This window comes from Siphateles boraxobius, unplaced genomic scaffold (genome assembly GCF_051911475.1).
Source record: "Siphateles boraxobius isolate OS27281-9 unplaced genomic scaffold, OSU_SipBor_1 50, whole genome shotgun sequence".
Classification (NCBI taxonomy): Eukaryota; Metazoa; Chordata; class Actinopteri; order Cypriniformes; family Leuciscidae; genus Siphateles; species Siphateles boraxobius.
Genome location: NW_027509142.1, coordinates 1,262,501 through 1,276,361, shown reverse-complemented (window position 1 = coordinate 1,276,361; position 13,861 = coordinate 1,262,501). Strand labels below are relative to the sequence as shown.

Genomic DNA, 13,861 nt, shown 5'->3' with positions numbered 1-13,861 from the left:
AATGTATTTTTAACATTGTTGTATTTAAGGACTGTATTTGTGTGTTATTTTTAAATTATTTGTTTTATGTGGTGGACAATATTGGAACGTGACATTGGAAATATTTATTTTATTTTTACTATTTAATTTATTTTACTATTTATTTTGTTTGGCTTTTATTTATTTCATGCAGTTGCACTTATTTAATTTATATTAATTTATAGTATGAGTCCCTGATTATATGTTGCATGTTCTCTTCTTGTTGTTTTTGTTGTTGTTTTTTTAGACAAAAAATGGATGGATTTATAGCGTTTTGAAAAAAAAATACAATTAACTTTGAATTTATCATCAACAATATTGTTGTTTGATTTAATAATAATTTTTCATGATGGTGATGGTCTCGATCTCCAGAGAAGTGTCTCCTCTTTGCCGTCTTCCGTGTGTCCATGGCGTAAAATGAGGGTGTGGGGGAAGCGGATACTTGAATATATAGGGGCGTGTTATTCTAATGACGATCGTTTTCAGCCGCGGCATTTATCAAGGGCAGGTATTGAGTACACCTGGATTTCAAAGGTACGCACAGCTTCATAAATCAGGCGGTGAGAGGAGTGTAAGCATAATCTTACGCCAACATATACGCCCGTTTCTACGCAAGAATGATAAATGAGGGCCAATATGTGTGGTAATTTACAGTGTAACCTGGGTTATCATTATCTAAAACTATTTTTAAAAAACATAGTAAAATGACAAAAGCAGATAATAAAATTACTAAAATTAAAGTTTATTTATATATATATATATATATATATATATATATATATATATATATATATAATGTCACTCAACATGTTAATAAAAACTATAATACTATATAAATACTACTAAAATAGCAAAGGGATTTACAACACATTCTACAACTGAGTTTACTCACCAAAAAATTTCAGCCAAATTGTCCTACAGGATTTTGTTTTTGCAGAAAGAGGCAAATTTGTAATCCAAACTAATGCATGCTAATGCTTTCCTAGGTGTCCAATTCCCATCTAGTCTATTGTGGGCTTCACTGCTGTAGGAAATTATGCTTTTGACGCACTCTTAGGCATAACAACCATATGGTAATTGTTTGATGCTAAACATAGACCTAATTTTTTACAGCCTTGCTGATGAACCCATGGAGCACGACGACGACTCCCTTTAAACCAGGTCTTTACTCGTCTGAAAAACTGTCTAGTACCAAATGGCGCTCCACATCACGTGAACGAGCCGTGCCTCAGACCAGCAGTGCCTCAGGGGGTGTGGCTTCCTCATCATGGCCCCTCCCCCAAGACGCCACCTCAACACTGACCACCAGCGCAGCGCGGCTAAGCTAACAACACAGCTACAGTTTGGCTGGGACTCTGGGATCCACTTCATCATCTCCATTCAAGAAACATGCAAACAATCACACTAGAATGAATGAGGCCTCTTCGTGCATTAGTGTGTTTTTAACATTCACTAAAAGGACGCGATCGAGAACTTGCAAATATTCACCTCTGGTGCCTCAAAAGAGACTATTTACTTTAGCTGGAGATGCGAAACCAGATTTGTGGGAACGGTTGAGGATTATTTAACCTTTTTTAAAGGCAGTCCACTTTACGACCCCTGACAAGCGAACTATTGAAGTGCTGAGAGAAAATAAGGGGTTTCCTTGCACCTGGCAACCGCAAAGTGGCTCCACTCTATGATGTCATTACTATTAACCAATTTAACCACTAAAGAAGAAGAAGAAGAAATAACGATCTCGACAACTGTGGGTTTTATAAATCTTAATTTTTTTGCACTGTGCATTCCATAATGTGAACCGTGAAATTTTCCAAACCTCTGGGAAAAGAAAGATCTAATTCTGTATCTAGTTTTACGCTTAACATTCTTTTAAAGTGAAGCAAAAAACAGTTGCATTCTTGTCAAGTTCAGTTAAATTCTACCTGCATTCCCAGCATGAAGGCTGTAAACTTGAAAACTTCAAGATACTTCTTTGTACTGATTCTGTGCATCTGATTTAATGTTACGCCTCATGTTTTTAAAGGCCAGAGGGACAAACCAGTTATTAGCAAGTTTATTGCACACACACACCCACCCAAAACACACACATATATGTCCATATTTTTTTGTGCACGCAAGGACACGTCGCATCCATATGACCACTATACATTTAATAACGTGGACACAGGAAGTGCTTACACTTTCCCTAGACTAACTATAACGCAAAGTAGATCTGTCTCTCTTTAGACCAAACTAATATGAGTATGATTTTTATATGTGTGTGTCCATGTGTATCTATCATTCATATATTTAGTCTGTTCTGTATTTACAACCAAACCTCAATTGACCACACGCAAAAACGTAAAACGACAATTGAATGGGCTCTCGAAGCCACTTTGACGTTAAATCAATTCTCTGTATTTTTCATTGATCTTTGTTGTTTTGAACAAGGGAAATATCCAGCCTTTTAACCTGTGGAGGAGACGTTTCTAAAGTGTCTGTGCATTTAATGATTTTCCTTCATTGCTGTGCACTTTTTTTTTTTTACGAGGGATGCATTGTTTTTGGATGGCGTTCTGTTTTCCACAGCCTGCACATAGATGTATAATTCACACCAGTTGTGTGGATGAACTTTATAGTGATATTAAATATGTCTCTCACCCGATGGGATTCACATTTACGCCATCTTCAATGAACCAAAATTAATATCACACCAACCGTTGACTGAAACGGACAGATTCCTCGAATGCTGTGCCCCTCATCAGCACATCCTGTTTATCACTTTTTTAACCTTTCTAATTAAATGTTTAGCCCAAAATTTTGTCGGCTACATTCTAGTTGCGTAATCCTACCGGGGCAAACCACCAATAATAATGCGCTGGAAGTTATCATCCACATGCTGTATCAATATCTCACGGTTAAAGTCTAGATGGTGGTCTATCGGGACTGGCAGAACTGTTCATGGTGCTTGTTTGACATTTGCGTTGTGCTTTTGGGTTGATGAACGCCCCTACGACTTGATTTCTTGTGTAGGATTTGTTCCGTTATTCAGCATGACTTGGATGACAATGACCAAATTATCTTTTTTGAGTCTGCACAACCCTTTACCTCTGTATTTACAACCATAATACAGCGTTAACATGCTTTCTTGCGTTCACTACAAGAAACAATCGTGACCTGACAAATTATGTAATTAAATAGAGGCATTCCTATACAGATTTTCGTAATGCTGCAGCTGCACCTGCCCGACCAATGAGTTTTTACTTCCTCCCTCTTTTGCCTCGTACCAAACCACTGTGGATAGTTATGGGCTTGTATGATTCCATGTAAATAGCACCATCCTCCCATCTATTGATGTTTTGTGTTCATATGGCTGTTTTCATGAAGACCCTGGGTAGCCTTTGCCCATCAGACCCGCATGAAGACTGCTGTAAAATAGAGCAGAGACAGACGTTCACCCATCAATGAAGTCATAGCTAATCTCTAAATTAGCGGCGATCTTGCTGCATATTTATAGTACTTCAAACGGTGCACTTGCATTTCACCATCAACAAAACATACCTGTTCACCTTCAACGTTTGATAAAAACCAGAAATCACCTTGGTTAGCGACTAAATTCAACAGCACGCACTTAGTGACAGTTTAGCCGGGCCGTTCGGACCGCGAATACAAACAGATCTTGACATTCCCTGGCAGTTCGGACACTGCTATGCGTCTTATATACAGTTATATTCTAGTGGTGTATTTTTACAATAGCTTTGTGCATTTTTACTGTTTCGATATACCTCTCAAAGCGTTTGTATTCTCTCATCTCTCCGAACCCTTTATGAAGTAAAATGGAGAGCATGTGCTGTGGTTTCTTTCCTGTAAAAGCATACCAGTGTCGTCTTAATTCCTCTCTCATTTATTTCCCTTTGCCTTGTTGTATGGATAATGTAAATAGTTACCACCAGAGAGACTTCACCTATGTGCCTTGAAGTACTTCACCTGTCGACCCCACTAACTGGATCTGTTTAACAAAGAATAACAGAAATTATGTTTTCGAATCTTCCTGTGCTTAACGATTCCCTTGTTAATTTCCAACTTCTTTTATTTCTCTGTGTATAGAAAAGAATGTCTATTTTGTACTGTTTCTATCTTCCTAATTAAAACGAAAGCATTTTCTTTTTGTTTGCCTGAATTTCATTCGGCTTTGTCATTTTTATTTGTTCATTCTGGTGCTCTGAACATCAAATACCAGTGAACTGAATCAAATTTGTCACATGTGGACATCCATCTGTTTTCTATTATTTGTCAAAAATTCACTCAGATCTACAGCTTGATCTTTTTATTATTTGAACGTAGCATTGCCATTACAAAAATATACTATGGTTACTACAATACCTGCATTTTCCACCAAAATACAAATGTTGTTACTACACTGTAAAAAAATTATATGATCAATAAGTTATGACAAAATATGTTTTTACATTGCTTTAACTCATCAAAATAAGTTATTCAAGATTCAACTAATGTATTTAAGTCAGTTTAAGTTGAAATGACTTAGTTGATTGCACTTAAAATTTTAATATGGGTATCCAAAAAAAAAAAACTTGCACTGAAAACATGTTACACTATATATGAAATGAATCAAATGTGTCACATATGCACATCCATCGGTTTTCTATTATTTGTCAAAAATTCACTCAGATCTACAGCGTGATCTTTTTGTTATTTCAGCATAGCATCGCCATTACAAAATATACTATGGTAACTATAATGCCCGCATTCTCCACCAAAGTACAGCTGTTGTTACTAATGTAAAACGGGTCATTTGGTCATTTATTCATCCAAAAAAAAAAAACTAACACTGAAATCCACTATTTAAAGGAGATGCCATATTTTTTTTTTTAGTCTTTTTATATTATCTGTTGCCATGATAAATTTTGATAAAAGAATGAACCAGTATTGCTCACCCACACAACCAAAGAAATGTGAAATACTTGTTCAATGACGAGAGCGGGAAGCCTGAAGCCACTGGATCATCAGCAGTTCATCTGGTCACTGGTTCTTTCTATTGTAACAAGTTTAGGCTTCTGCTTTAGTTTGGGCCACTATGGCAGTGTTTTTTGCAGTGATCTTCAAACATACATTTTGTAATTGCCTTACCTAATTTACACATAGTAAACAGCAGAACGTGGCACTTTTGTGGTGAGGCGGTCTGTCTTATTTCTTGCCAACCAGACATATATTCAGTTTATAGTTTTATGTGCAGACCACGTTTAGCCAGCATTTTATTCTAATAAAGTAATTAGCAGTGTCTGTCTGGCTGGATCCTAAAGAAATTGTACTAACAGAACATCAACACCTTGATCTGTCGCTTAAAACTTTCTCAGGGTTTTTTCCCCCCTGGATCAAAATTCTTCATTATAGCTTTTGACAGTTTTTATTGTGCTAAAAGGCAGTAACATAATTATAAAGTAACTGTCAGATAACTTACTTTTATGCATTTGCTATTCACCAAGTCGTCATATTGTAGAATTAATCTTACAGCTTTATTTTTTTTTTTAAATGCGTAACAACCTTTATACATTTAGACAAATGTGGTATATATACCATGACAAAATTGTTACACTGTCACAAAAGCAATAATGTTGGCTAATATACAACATAAATGACAAGCGCAACAACTCTGTAATGATTGGATCTGTATATCAGAGAATATAGTGAGTCTACGTAGCATTTTTCCGTCAGGCTAAGGTTAGCTATACATGTAGAGTCCTTATGACAGTCAATGTCTGCCTCTTTGTGTCCATACATGCTGATCTCAAATCAGCACTCTGCCACTGAATCAGAGTAATTTCCAGAGTTTGATACAGAGTCTTCGTTTAGATACGCGTTTGGTCACCGGACCACCGCTGGTGTCTGTTCCTCTTGAGGGTCGTTTTTTGCGTTTTGATGTATAGCTCCATTGGGAGAAGGGAAAGATTGTTGGCTTGATATTGAAGCATGATGTCCTCTGGGATAGTGGGATACTGTTGAGACAGACAGAAGAGGAGAAGATGTCAGAAATGTGTTTTATAATCAAAATTACTAAGTAATACATTTAAAAATTAATTTGACACTGAAGACCCTTTGTAAATGGACTATTTGCAAGAATATACTTATTTGTATGTATGTATGGTGCTATATACTTCTTTTTAAATGATTTAACATTTTGCTTATCTTAAATTTTGATTATTATTATGAATGCAGCTTTTGCCATCTTAATTCATTTAGAGACTACATGGAATATTTTAGTATTTTAAACGTAAAATAGTAAATTTGAAAATGAACACAATAGAAAGTTAAAACATTGGTAGGATAAAAAATTTAGGAGTTGAAGTGTATTTACTGTTTGGATTGGTGCAACTGGATTACTTCATAAACAGCTTTATTTAAATTGCCCAATCGGTTTGCTGGAATCTGCACATCATCACAGCCTAAAGCGAAGGATTCATTCCCATGAGCATCGGCAAACATGTAGACTCATCTCATATAAATTAAGTACATTGTTGAAGTAATACAGCATGTGCTAAATGTGACAAGTGCAAGTAAACCCCAACCCAAAATAAGTCCTGACAAAGAGTCATAGTTCCAATGTTTCCATTAACAGCACAGGTATTTTTCCACAAATCAGCCAATCAAGACTGGATGACGTAAAAAAACAAAAACAATGCAAATTAACTGTTTTATGATATTGATATTGATTATGATAACTGCCCGGCCTGAATCAGAAAACTGGTTCAAAGCTGAATTTCAAGTATCTTCAAGTTATTTTTGTTATTTGTGATTTTGGTTTGTTTAGATTATAATTTTGATTTTGTTTAGGTTATATTGTGTCTAAAGCTTTGTAATAGAACATGACCCCCTTATTAATCATAAGATGGACTGTAATGACACACTTTTATCAAAATAATAATAGTAATTTATAAGGGCTCCATGTTTTGATTAATGCACCTTTCATAGTTCCAGTTGGAACCTTAATGTTTATTTTCAAAAAAAAAAAATTTAGAGTATACTTTCTTTTTGTGATTTAAAAGCAAAATTTAAAAGCTGTAATGTAAGAGCTACTCCTTAGAAAAACACACTGCAAAAAAAGGCCTTAAATTAAGTGCAATCAACTTGGATGTTTAAGACATTTCAACTTAAATGACATTAAATTGACTTATAACTTATAAAAAGTTAAAAATTGCTTGTACTATTTTGATGAGTTAAAGCAATGTAAAAACACGTTATCATAACTCATTGATCATATAATTTTTTTTACAGAGCAGAAAACACTGCAAAACTGTCACCTTTCTGTTGGGGTAAGTTCTATACATCCCTTGCCTGTTCTTTTGTTAAGTATTTAAGTTAATTTGATTACAGCTACCAATAATGGTGAGTTGTTTCAGCTCCATTTCACAGAAAATGTGATAAATGTGTACAGATTTAGTCTGGACCTGGGCAGAGCTAACTCTTAACATACATGGATCTGTTTCGGTTAGGTTTACAGGGGGATTTCACCAATCCTAAAATTACACAGCCATGCAAATAAAATATTTCCAAACTCTGTGATCAGTGCTTAAAAACCGATAGTATCATATGGCTCAAATAGGTACAAAGTCACATATGTTCACTAAAATCTTCCTCTTCATATACGTTAACATCAAACTGATATATATCAACAAACTGAATTAGTGTGTGTTGTATGGGATGTATCTCTCATACACACACACACACACACACACACACGCACACACACACACACACGCACACACACACACACACACACACACACACACACACACACACACACACACACACACACACACACACACACACACACACACTGATAGACACACACCTCTGTAACACCCCACAACTGTTTCCAATCATTAGGTTCCTGCATGTCTAGGCCCAGTCGCCTCTGATTGCACGACACTGGATACAAGATCCTATGAAGGGCAGAGGGAGGGCGATTTACACCCGTGGGCTAAAGGAGAGTCCTCTCCACCTTTCCCTTCTTCCTGCTCACTCACTTTTCTTTTCCTATAATGGTTTTTATTTATCTTTAACAACAACACATGACCAATGGTTCAGTGGAATGTGCTCAGTGGAAAATAAGTACACATTTATATTAATTACATTGTTATTACTTATTTACTAACATATAATTTATTTACACGTTAATTTAGTTATAAATTCAAAAATGTATAATTGACCAGAACAGAATTATGAAGACAATAACTTTATAAAAAAAAATATTTGTTGTTTTTGCAGTATATATACTTGCAGTATATTTAAATGTACTGGTGGTTAAGACAATACATACTATGAAAGCACAAATAGAGGCTACGCTAGTCGGCCTGTGTAAGAGCAGCGAAATATCAGGAGGTCAATGTTGTGTTGAGAAGTATTTAGATACACCTGATTGGTAAGTTCAGAATAAACATGGATCAAATGACAAGAATAAATTGTCTATAAGAATAAGAATAGTATCTGTTTTTCTCCCCAGACGTGTTGTGGTGAAACAATACGTTTTAGGATCTTGGAATTAAAGAGGCGTTTCATTTTCATGCTATATTCTCAAAATGGCTAATATCTCACAGATTCTTGAGACAACTTTTTTTTATGCATTTAATTTTAGATAGCTATTACCCTCAACCTGGGATTTGAATCATTAATTGGTTGTTCGTTCTTTTCATTTAAACAAATCGACAAATCTTCAGTCTTGTAAATAACTACCTATTCGTGCAAATCTTAAATTGTAAATATTTAGCCCATTTTAAATGAGTACAACTGGTGCAAAGAATTATTATATGGAAAAAAAAACATCAATAACCAACATATTGTAAAAATGTCCTCTAGACGATAATCTTGAGAGTAACCTGTCTTGTCTATGTTGTGTTTTTTCCCCCTGTGGTTATGATTCATAAACCTTTTCCAAGTAAAAAGTAAATAAATACATAAAACTAAAATAAATGTACAATCAATTTGATTCTAATGTTTGTAGATCTGTCAGTCTATTATACATTCAAGATAAAAAACTAGCGCAAAACTAGGAAATATTATGCAGCATTGAAAATACTCTGCATTTATAAATGTGCACACCCCCCCCCCCCCTCCCCCCTCCAGTCTATTGAATTTGCAGTGTACATTTGATTCTGAAACTGGTAAACTGTTGTTGGACCAATAGCATCAGTTCAGCGGGTGAGAGCTACTCCAGCTGGTTACAGGTCCAGACGCAAAAAATAGGCTCCGTTCTGTTCAGTGAACAATGAGGCAGTTACAAGAAACCCATAAGAAAACCTTTCATTATAGTGCCCTTAAAATGATAACTTATATTATATTAATAAAAGTAATATCTTAGGAGGTTTGTTGTAACTGGGAACAGAGCTTCCAGATCAGTGCTATTTGAGACAGGGTACATTGTCTGTCTGTATGAATTCTGAGATTATGCCCTCTTTAGTCTTTGAATAATTATTTCAATGACCACTTAACTGTTTTGGATGCATGTGTGATTATGCATAATTCCACACATAAACCACAAACAAAGGTTAGGTAAATGTAGCCCCTAAATTCCCCAAACACTTGTGATGCATGTAATAAAATAAACCCAACAGGTCCATAATCAATAAGCAAGTCATTTTCTAGCTTATGAGAAAGCGTTAACTTGTAGATCATCAACTCGGACATAAACCAGAACCATGTGCACATATCAGCTATCATCTTTCATTAATAACACTTAATTTCATAGACTTGAGGTCTGACATACCTGTAGAGGGTCGATCTGAGGAAAAGTGAAAAGATCTGTGTTGGAGGGTCAGAGGTCAGCTTTAGGCAGGGTCAGGTCATGGCAGCAGGAGTCAAATGGCTGTTGATGGGGAAGTTTGAGCCGTAGCTGGTGGATAGAAAGCAATGTGTTTAATAATCAGAGTCACTCTCTCTCAGGCAGAATGCAGGTTCAGAGTTCAGAGGCTGGTTAGATGTGGCGTTTCGTAGGGGTGTAGGGTCGGTCGGCAGGATTAGGAACAGATGAAGGTCTAGTGAGTGGCGGACATGGACCAAGCACCTTCCATCCTCCAAACGGAGAATGCGTAGCTCAGCCTCTCGTGGGCCAGGTAGTTACAGCTTGCCAGCTTGGCATCCATCTCATCGCTCTGGAGAACCTGGTAGAGAAAGTCGATGTATCGCGAAGCCAGTTTGAGGATCTGAATCTTGCTCAGTTTGTCCGAAGGCAGCGTGGGGATGATCTTCCGCAGCGAGGCGAAAGCGTCGTTTAGGGACTGTGTGCGCTGACGTTCCCGGACGTTAGCGATCACTCGTTGTGTGTGAAGGTCCTCGAATGGTTGCCCGGGCACAGGTGACACCGCGCTCACGGTGGGCACTAGGGAGGCTGAAGAGTTTGATGAGGACGAGGGTGAATTCCTCTTGGGCCGCTTGGGGCCAGAGGGAACGAGCGTAGACGGGCCCTCCAGTGGCGTTTTGTCTTCCTGTGCTAGGGGTCCACTAGGCTCTTTCTTGGGACCTGTCAGCCGCTTCCGAGGACCAGCCGGGGGTGCAACGACGACAGGGCACTTGTTGGGACGACGCTCTTGCTCCTCTTCACTGGGTAGGACTCCACCCTCGGGAAAGTCACCACAAGTCTGTTCCTCTCTCATGACGGTCCGTCGTCCTTTACTTGTCAATCCCGTGCTTCTGTCCTATTTCGCTTTGCTTGCGACCCGTTTTTTCGTCTTTGACTGAGAGCAATTTCAAGGGAAAGCAAAACAAATCAAAGCAAAAGGTGTGCTTTTTTCCAACTCAAGAAGGTGCTGGATTATACGGCCATGCATCTGGGCTCGTAAAAATCTCTCTCTCGCAGTATGTCATGTAGCTGTAGGTCAGTTTTTGAAACCTCAAATCACCATCTGGTTGTCAGGTCTTTTATAAAGGCCAGTGGTAAGTCTTCGAAAAGCCCTACCTACTTTGATCAGCGATTGGTTGAGGGGTGGAGCCGCTCGAAGGAAACAGGAAGGCAATGCGTGCCGTGATTGGAGGACAGAGCCATAAGGAGGGGGGCTCGAACTAAGGTAGTGGCAAAGACTCTGCTGTAGAGTTTTCTTGAAATTGTCTGAAGCATATTGGTTCCAGATTTCCCTCAAAACAAGCCTTTAGTCCATACACACCCCCTCAACCGCTGCAACACTCCACACCTCCTCTTTTTCCCCAGCACAGCCCAACACAGACAATAGGAAGGAGCTGAGAAGCAGGCTTGCTGTTTCGCATGCTGTTTCATGCTGTCTCTCTGTTGACTTTATGGCATGGCGAGGTTTTCAGGGGTAAACTGAACATTATTTTGAACATGCTGAGTGAAAACTGAAGACCACTGATTGTCTAGTTGTCTATGCATATTTGATCGCTATATAATTTTGTTGCATTTTAACATTTTAAAATGTGGTCAAACCATGACAAAGAAAAATATGGTGAACTTTAAACCGCTAATCTGTGTTTATATATAATGTTGCATCATATCAGCACACTATTAGATATGGTTTTGTTTGTGTCGGGACTGGTCAAGACCACAAAGTGAATTTCGGCCCTGAATTAAACTATTACATCACCATTTTTTAGCTTTATTTTGACCTTTACAACTCAGAACAATGTGTCAATTCAAATTAAACCAAACCTGCCTTGATTGTGTCCCATTATTGTGATTGTTAATTACAAAATCTCATAACAAAGTCCTGCTGAACTTAAAATTGGTTTCAGAACCAAAGAACATGCTGAATGAATGGTATGAAATTCAAACACACAATGAATTGATTTAAAGGGGCAGCTTTAAAAGTACTCTAATCAACAGTTAAAAGTAGAAACAATTGGCCTCATATTTTAGTCCCTCTTATGTTTTAATGTCTTCAAGCAGATTAAGAAAACTGACAGTTTTGCAGGGGTGCAGCAATGATTTCAAGAGACAGAGAGGGACAGAATGTTCAGTGCAAGACCAATGCATTTCTGAGTGGCCAAGTAATGCAACTGTATCCTATTTGTGTTGTCTTGCTATTTTTATTTTTGTGGCAATGAGAAGCAGAAGAGAAGAAAATCATGCATAATTTTCAGGAGTGATCAGAAGCCAACCTTTGGCCGAGCTGTGAGTGTGTCAGATCAGTTTTGCTGGACCTTTAGTACTCAAGCTCCCATATCTAATATCACACCTGATTCAACATTATCAGCTCATTAGCATAGGCCCCATGAACTGAAATGAGTGCCAGAGATGAGGAAAGTACAAAATGTGCCATGTTAGAGGGCTGTTTACAGTTATAGGCAGCATACAATATCTTAAAGTCCCCCTGTGGTGAAAATCAAGCTTTTGATGTTGTTCTATCATATGTCTGTGTGGTGTTTTTAATATGCTTTAAGACAAACCATGTGCAAATTCATAAGTTAACACAATTGCTGAGTATTTTCTCCTTAAAACTGCAGTCTCAAAATCACGGTTTGAAATCTCTGGTGTTTCTGACGTCACAAACTACCTTGTAACCAATCAGATCAACGTCTGATCATCAACGAGTGCAGGGGCGAAGTGGGACCAAAAAATGTACCGGGAAATTTCGTAGGGGGGGGAACCCTTGCAAAATTATTTAAAATATATTAAGAAAGCCACCACTACTGGTCACATCTATGGTTAGATTGATTTGTTTAGATCCAGTGAAGTCGTGTCCCATCAGTTTTTTAAACATTAAGGCACGGATGTAGCCTACCTAATCAATAAAACATCTCCAGTTAACTAGCAGAGCATGATTGTACCCTGCTTGATATAGACTGTAACCACTGATGAACATATTCAGTTATGATTAGAGAAAAAATAACCTATACGAATGAGGATTAGAACCCGTAACCTCTGACGCGCTAGGCAAAAGATCTACCACTAGACCATTTAAAACTCAAACAAAACTTGTGGATCGATGGATTTATTTACGGGTTGAGAGAGGTTGCACAGTTAAGTGGCCAGCGGCCACACATCAGGCCGCCGGATGATGTTGCTAAGAACTTGCAATGTATAACTATTATCAGACCGGCTCTCGCGGCCTCGAAACACTACCGTCCCACCGGAAAAATTTCCGACTCTCCCGATTGCCACTCCGCCCCTGAACGAGTGGATCTCTGAGTTGAGTGAGTGAGTGGAGGTGGGGCTAATTTGCACATTGTTAGAACCGCATATACTAAATAAGGCAAGGGTGTAGAGTTACATTCAAGCTAATCTAAGCCATGAAGAATTTTTTTTACAAGGAAAAAACATTTAAATATGACATTTTGGTTATGAGTTTTAAGGGATAAAATGATTGACTACAGGGGGAGTGCGAGGGACAAATTCGGTTTTATTAAAAGTTAAGGGAACAAGTCCTGCCCCTTCCCCTTCGTATTCCAAATTTTAAATTTTGTTGAAAATCTTTCTTTTCCCTTTCTTATGTCTGATATGCCATAGACACGATTTTCAGTCACAAATATTTAATAAAGTCAAAAGTAAAAATCCAAGAACATACATAGAAGGACTTGAGACCAGACTCGAGTCCAAGATTGAATTAAACCTGTAGAAATAGGCACAAACTCTTTGGTCCATCAACACATCTAGGTAGAACAGGAAATGGAGATGATGTCATAAAGAAGGAAATGAAGGAAATTATCCACAACACTATTTAGTCTTCACTGATCAGATTTGACGATCCTACAGTCAATTTTTATGTTTAAAAAAACTTGTATTCATTAAGGGTGCTCCGATCTGGATTTGTGGAGCTGATCACAGGAAGCGTTATCTGGAGAGGGCCATTTTTTAGACTTTTTTCAAAAATATATATAATTATCTCACCTAAATGTTTGATCA

The 13,861-nt window shown here is 37.6% G+C and overlaps 2 protein-coding genes across 3 annotated transcripts in view; one reads left to right on the top strand and one right to left on the bottom strand.

Moving 5' to 3' along the window:
* Window positions 1-4,182, top strand: part of hdac7a (histone deacetylase 7a) — a 95,798-nt gene extending 91,616 nt beyond the window's left edge. For both annotated transcript variants that reach the window (XM_077204650.1, XM_077204651.1), the window contains exon 26: window positions 1,132-4,182. In XM_077204650.1, the coding sequence (XP_077060765.1) occupies window positions 1,132-1,174 (43 nt within the window). In that variant the 3' untranslated portion in view covers window positions 1,175-4,182. The remainder of the gene's footprint in view (window positions 1-1,131) is intronic.
* Window positions 4,183-4,309: 127 nt separating this feature from the next.
* twist3 lies at window positions 4,310-10,969 on the bottom strand. Its single transcript, XM_077204649.1, has 2 exons — window positions 9,776-10,969; window positions 4,310-6,011 (listed from the first exon to the last, which is right to left on the bottom strand). The coding sequence occupies exon 1, from the start codon at window positions 10,659-10,661 to the stop codon at window positions 10,044-10,046; it is 618 nt and encodes a 205-aa protein (XP_077060764.1). The 5' UTR covers window positions 10,662-10,969; the 3' UTR covers window positions 4,310-6,011; window positions 9,776-10,043.
* Between the last annotated feature and the right edge of the window lie 2,892 nt (window positions 10,970-13,861).

Bases quoted from the DNA above. Each gene is read 5' to 3' on its own strand.
- twist3 (XM_077204649.1), bottom strand. From the start codon at position 10,661: ATGAGAGAGGAACAGACTTGTGGTGACTTTCCCGAGGGTGGAGTCCTA.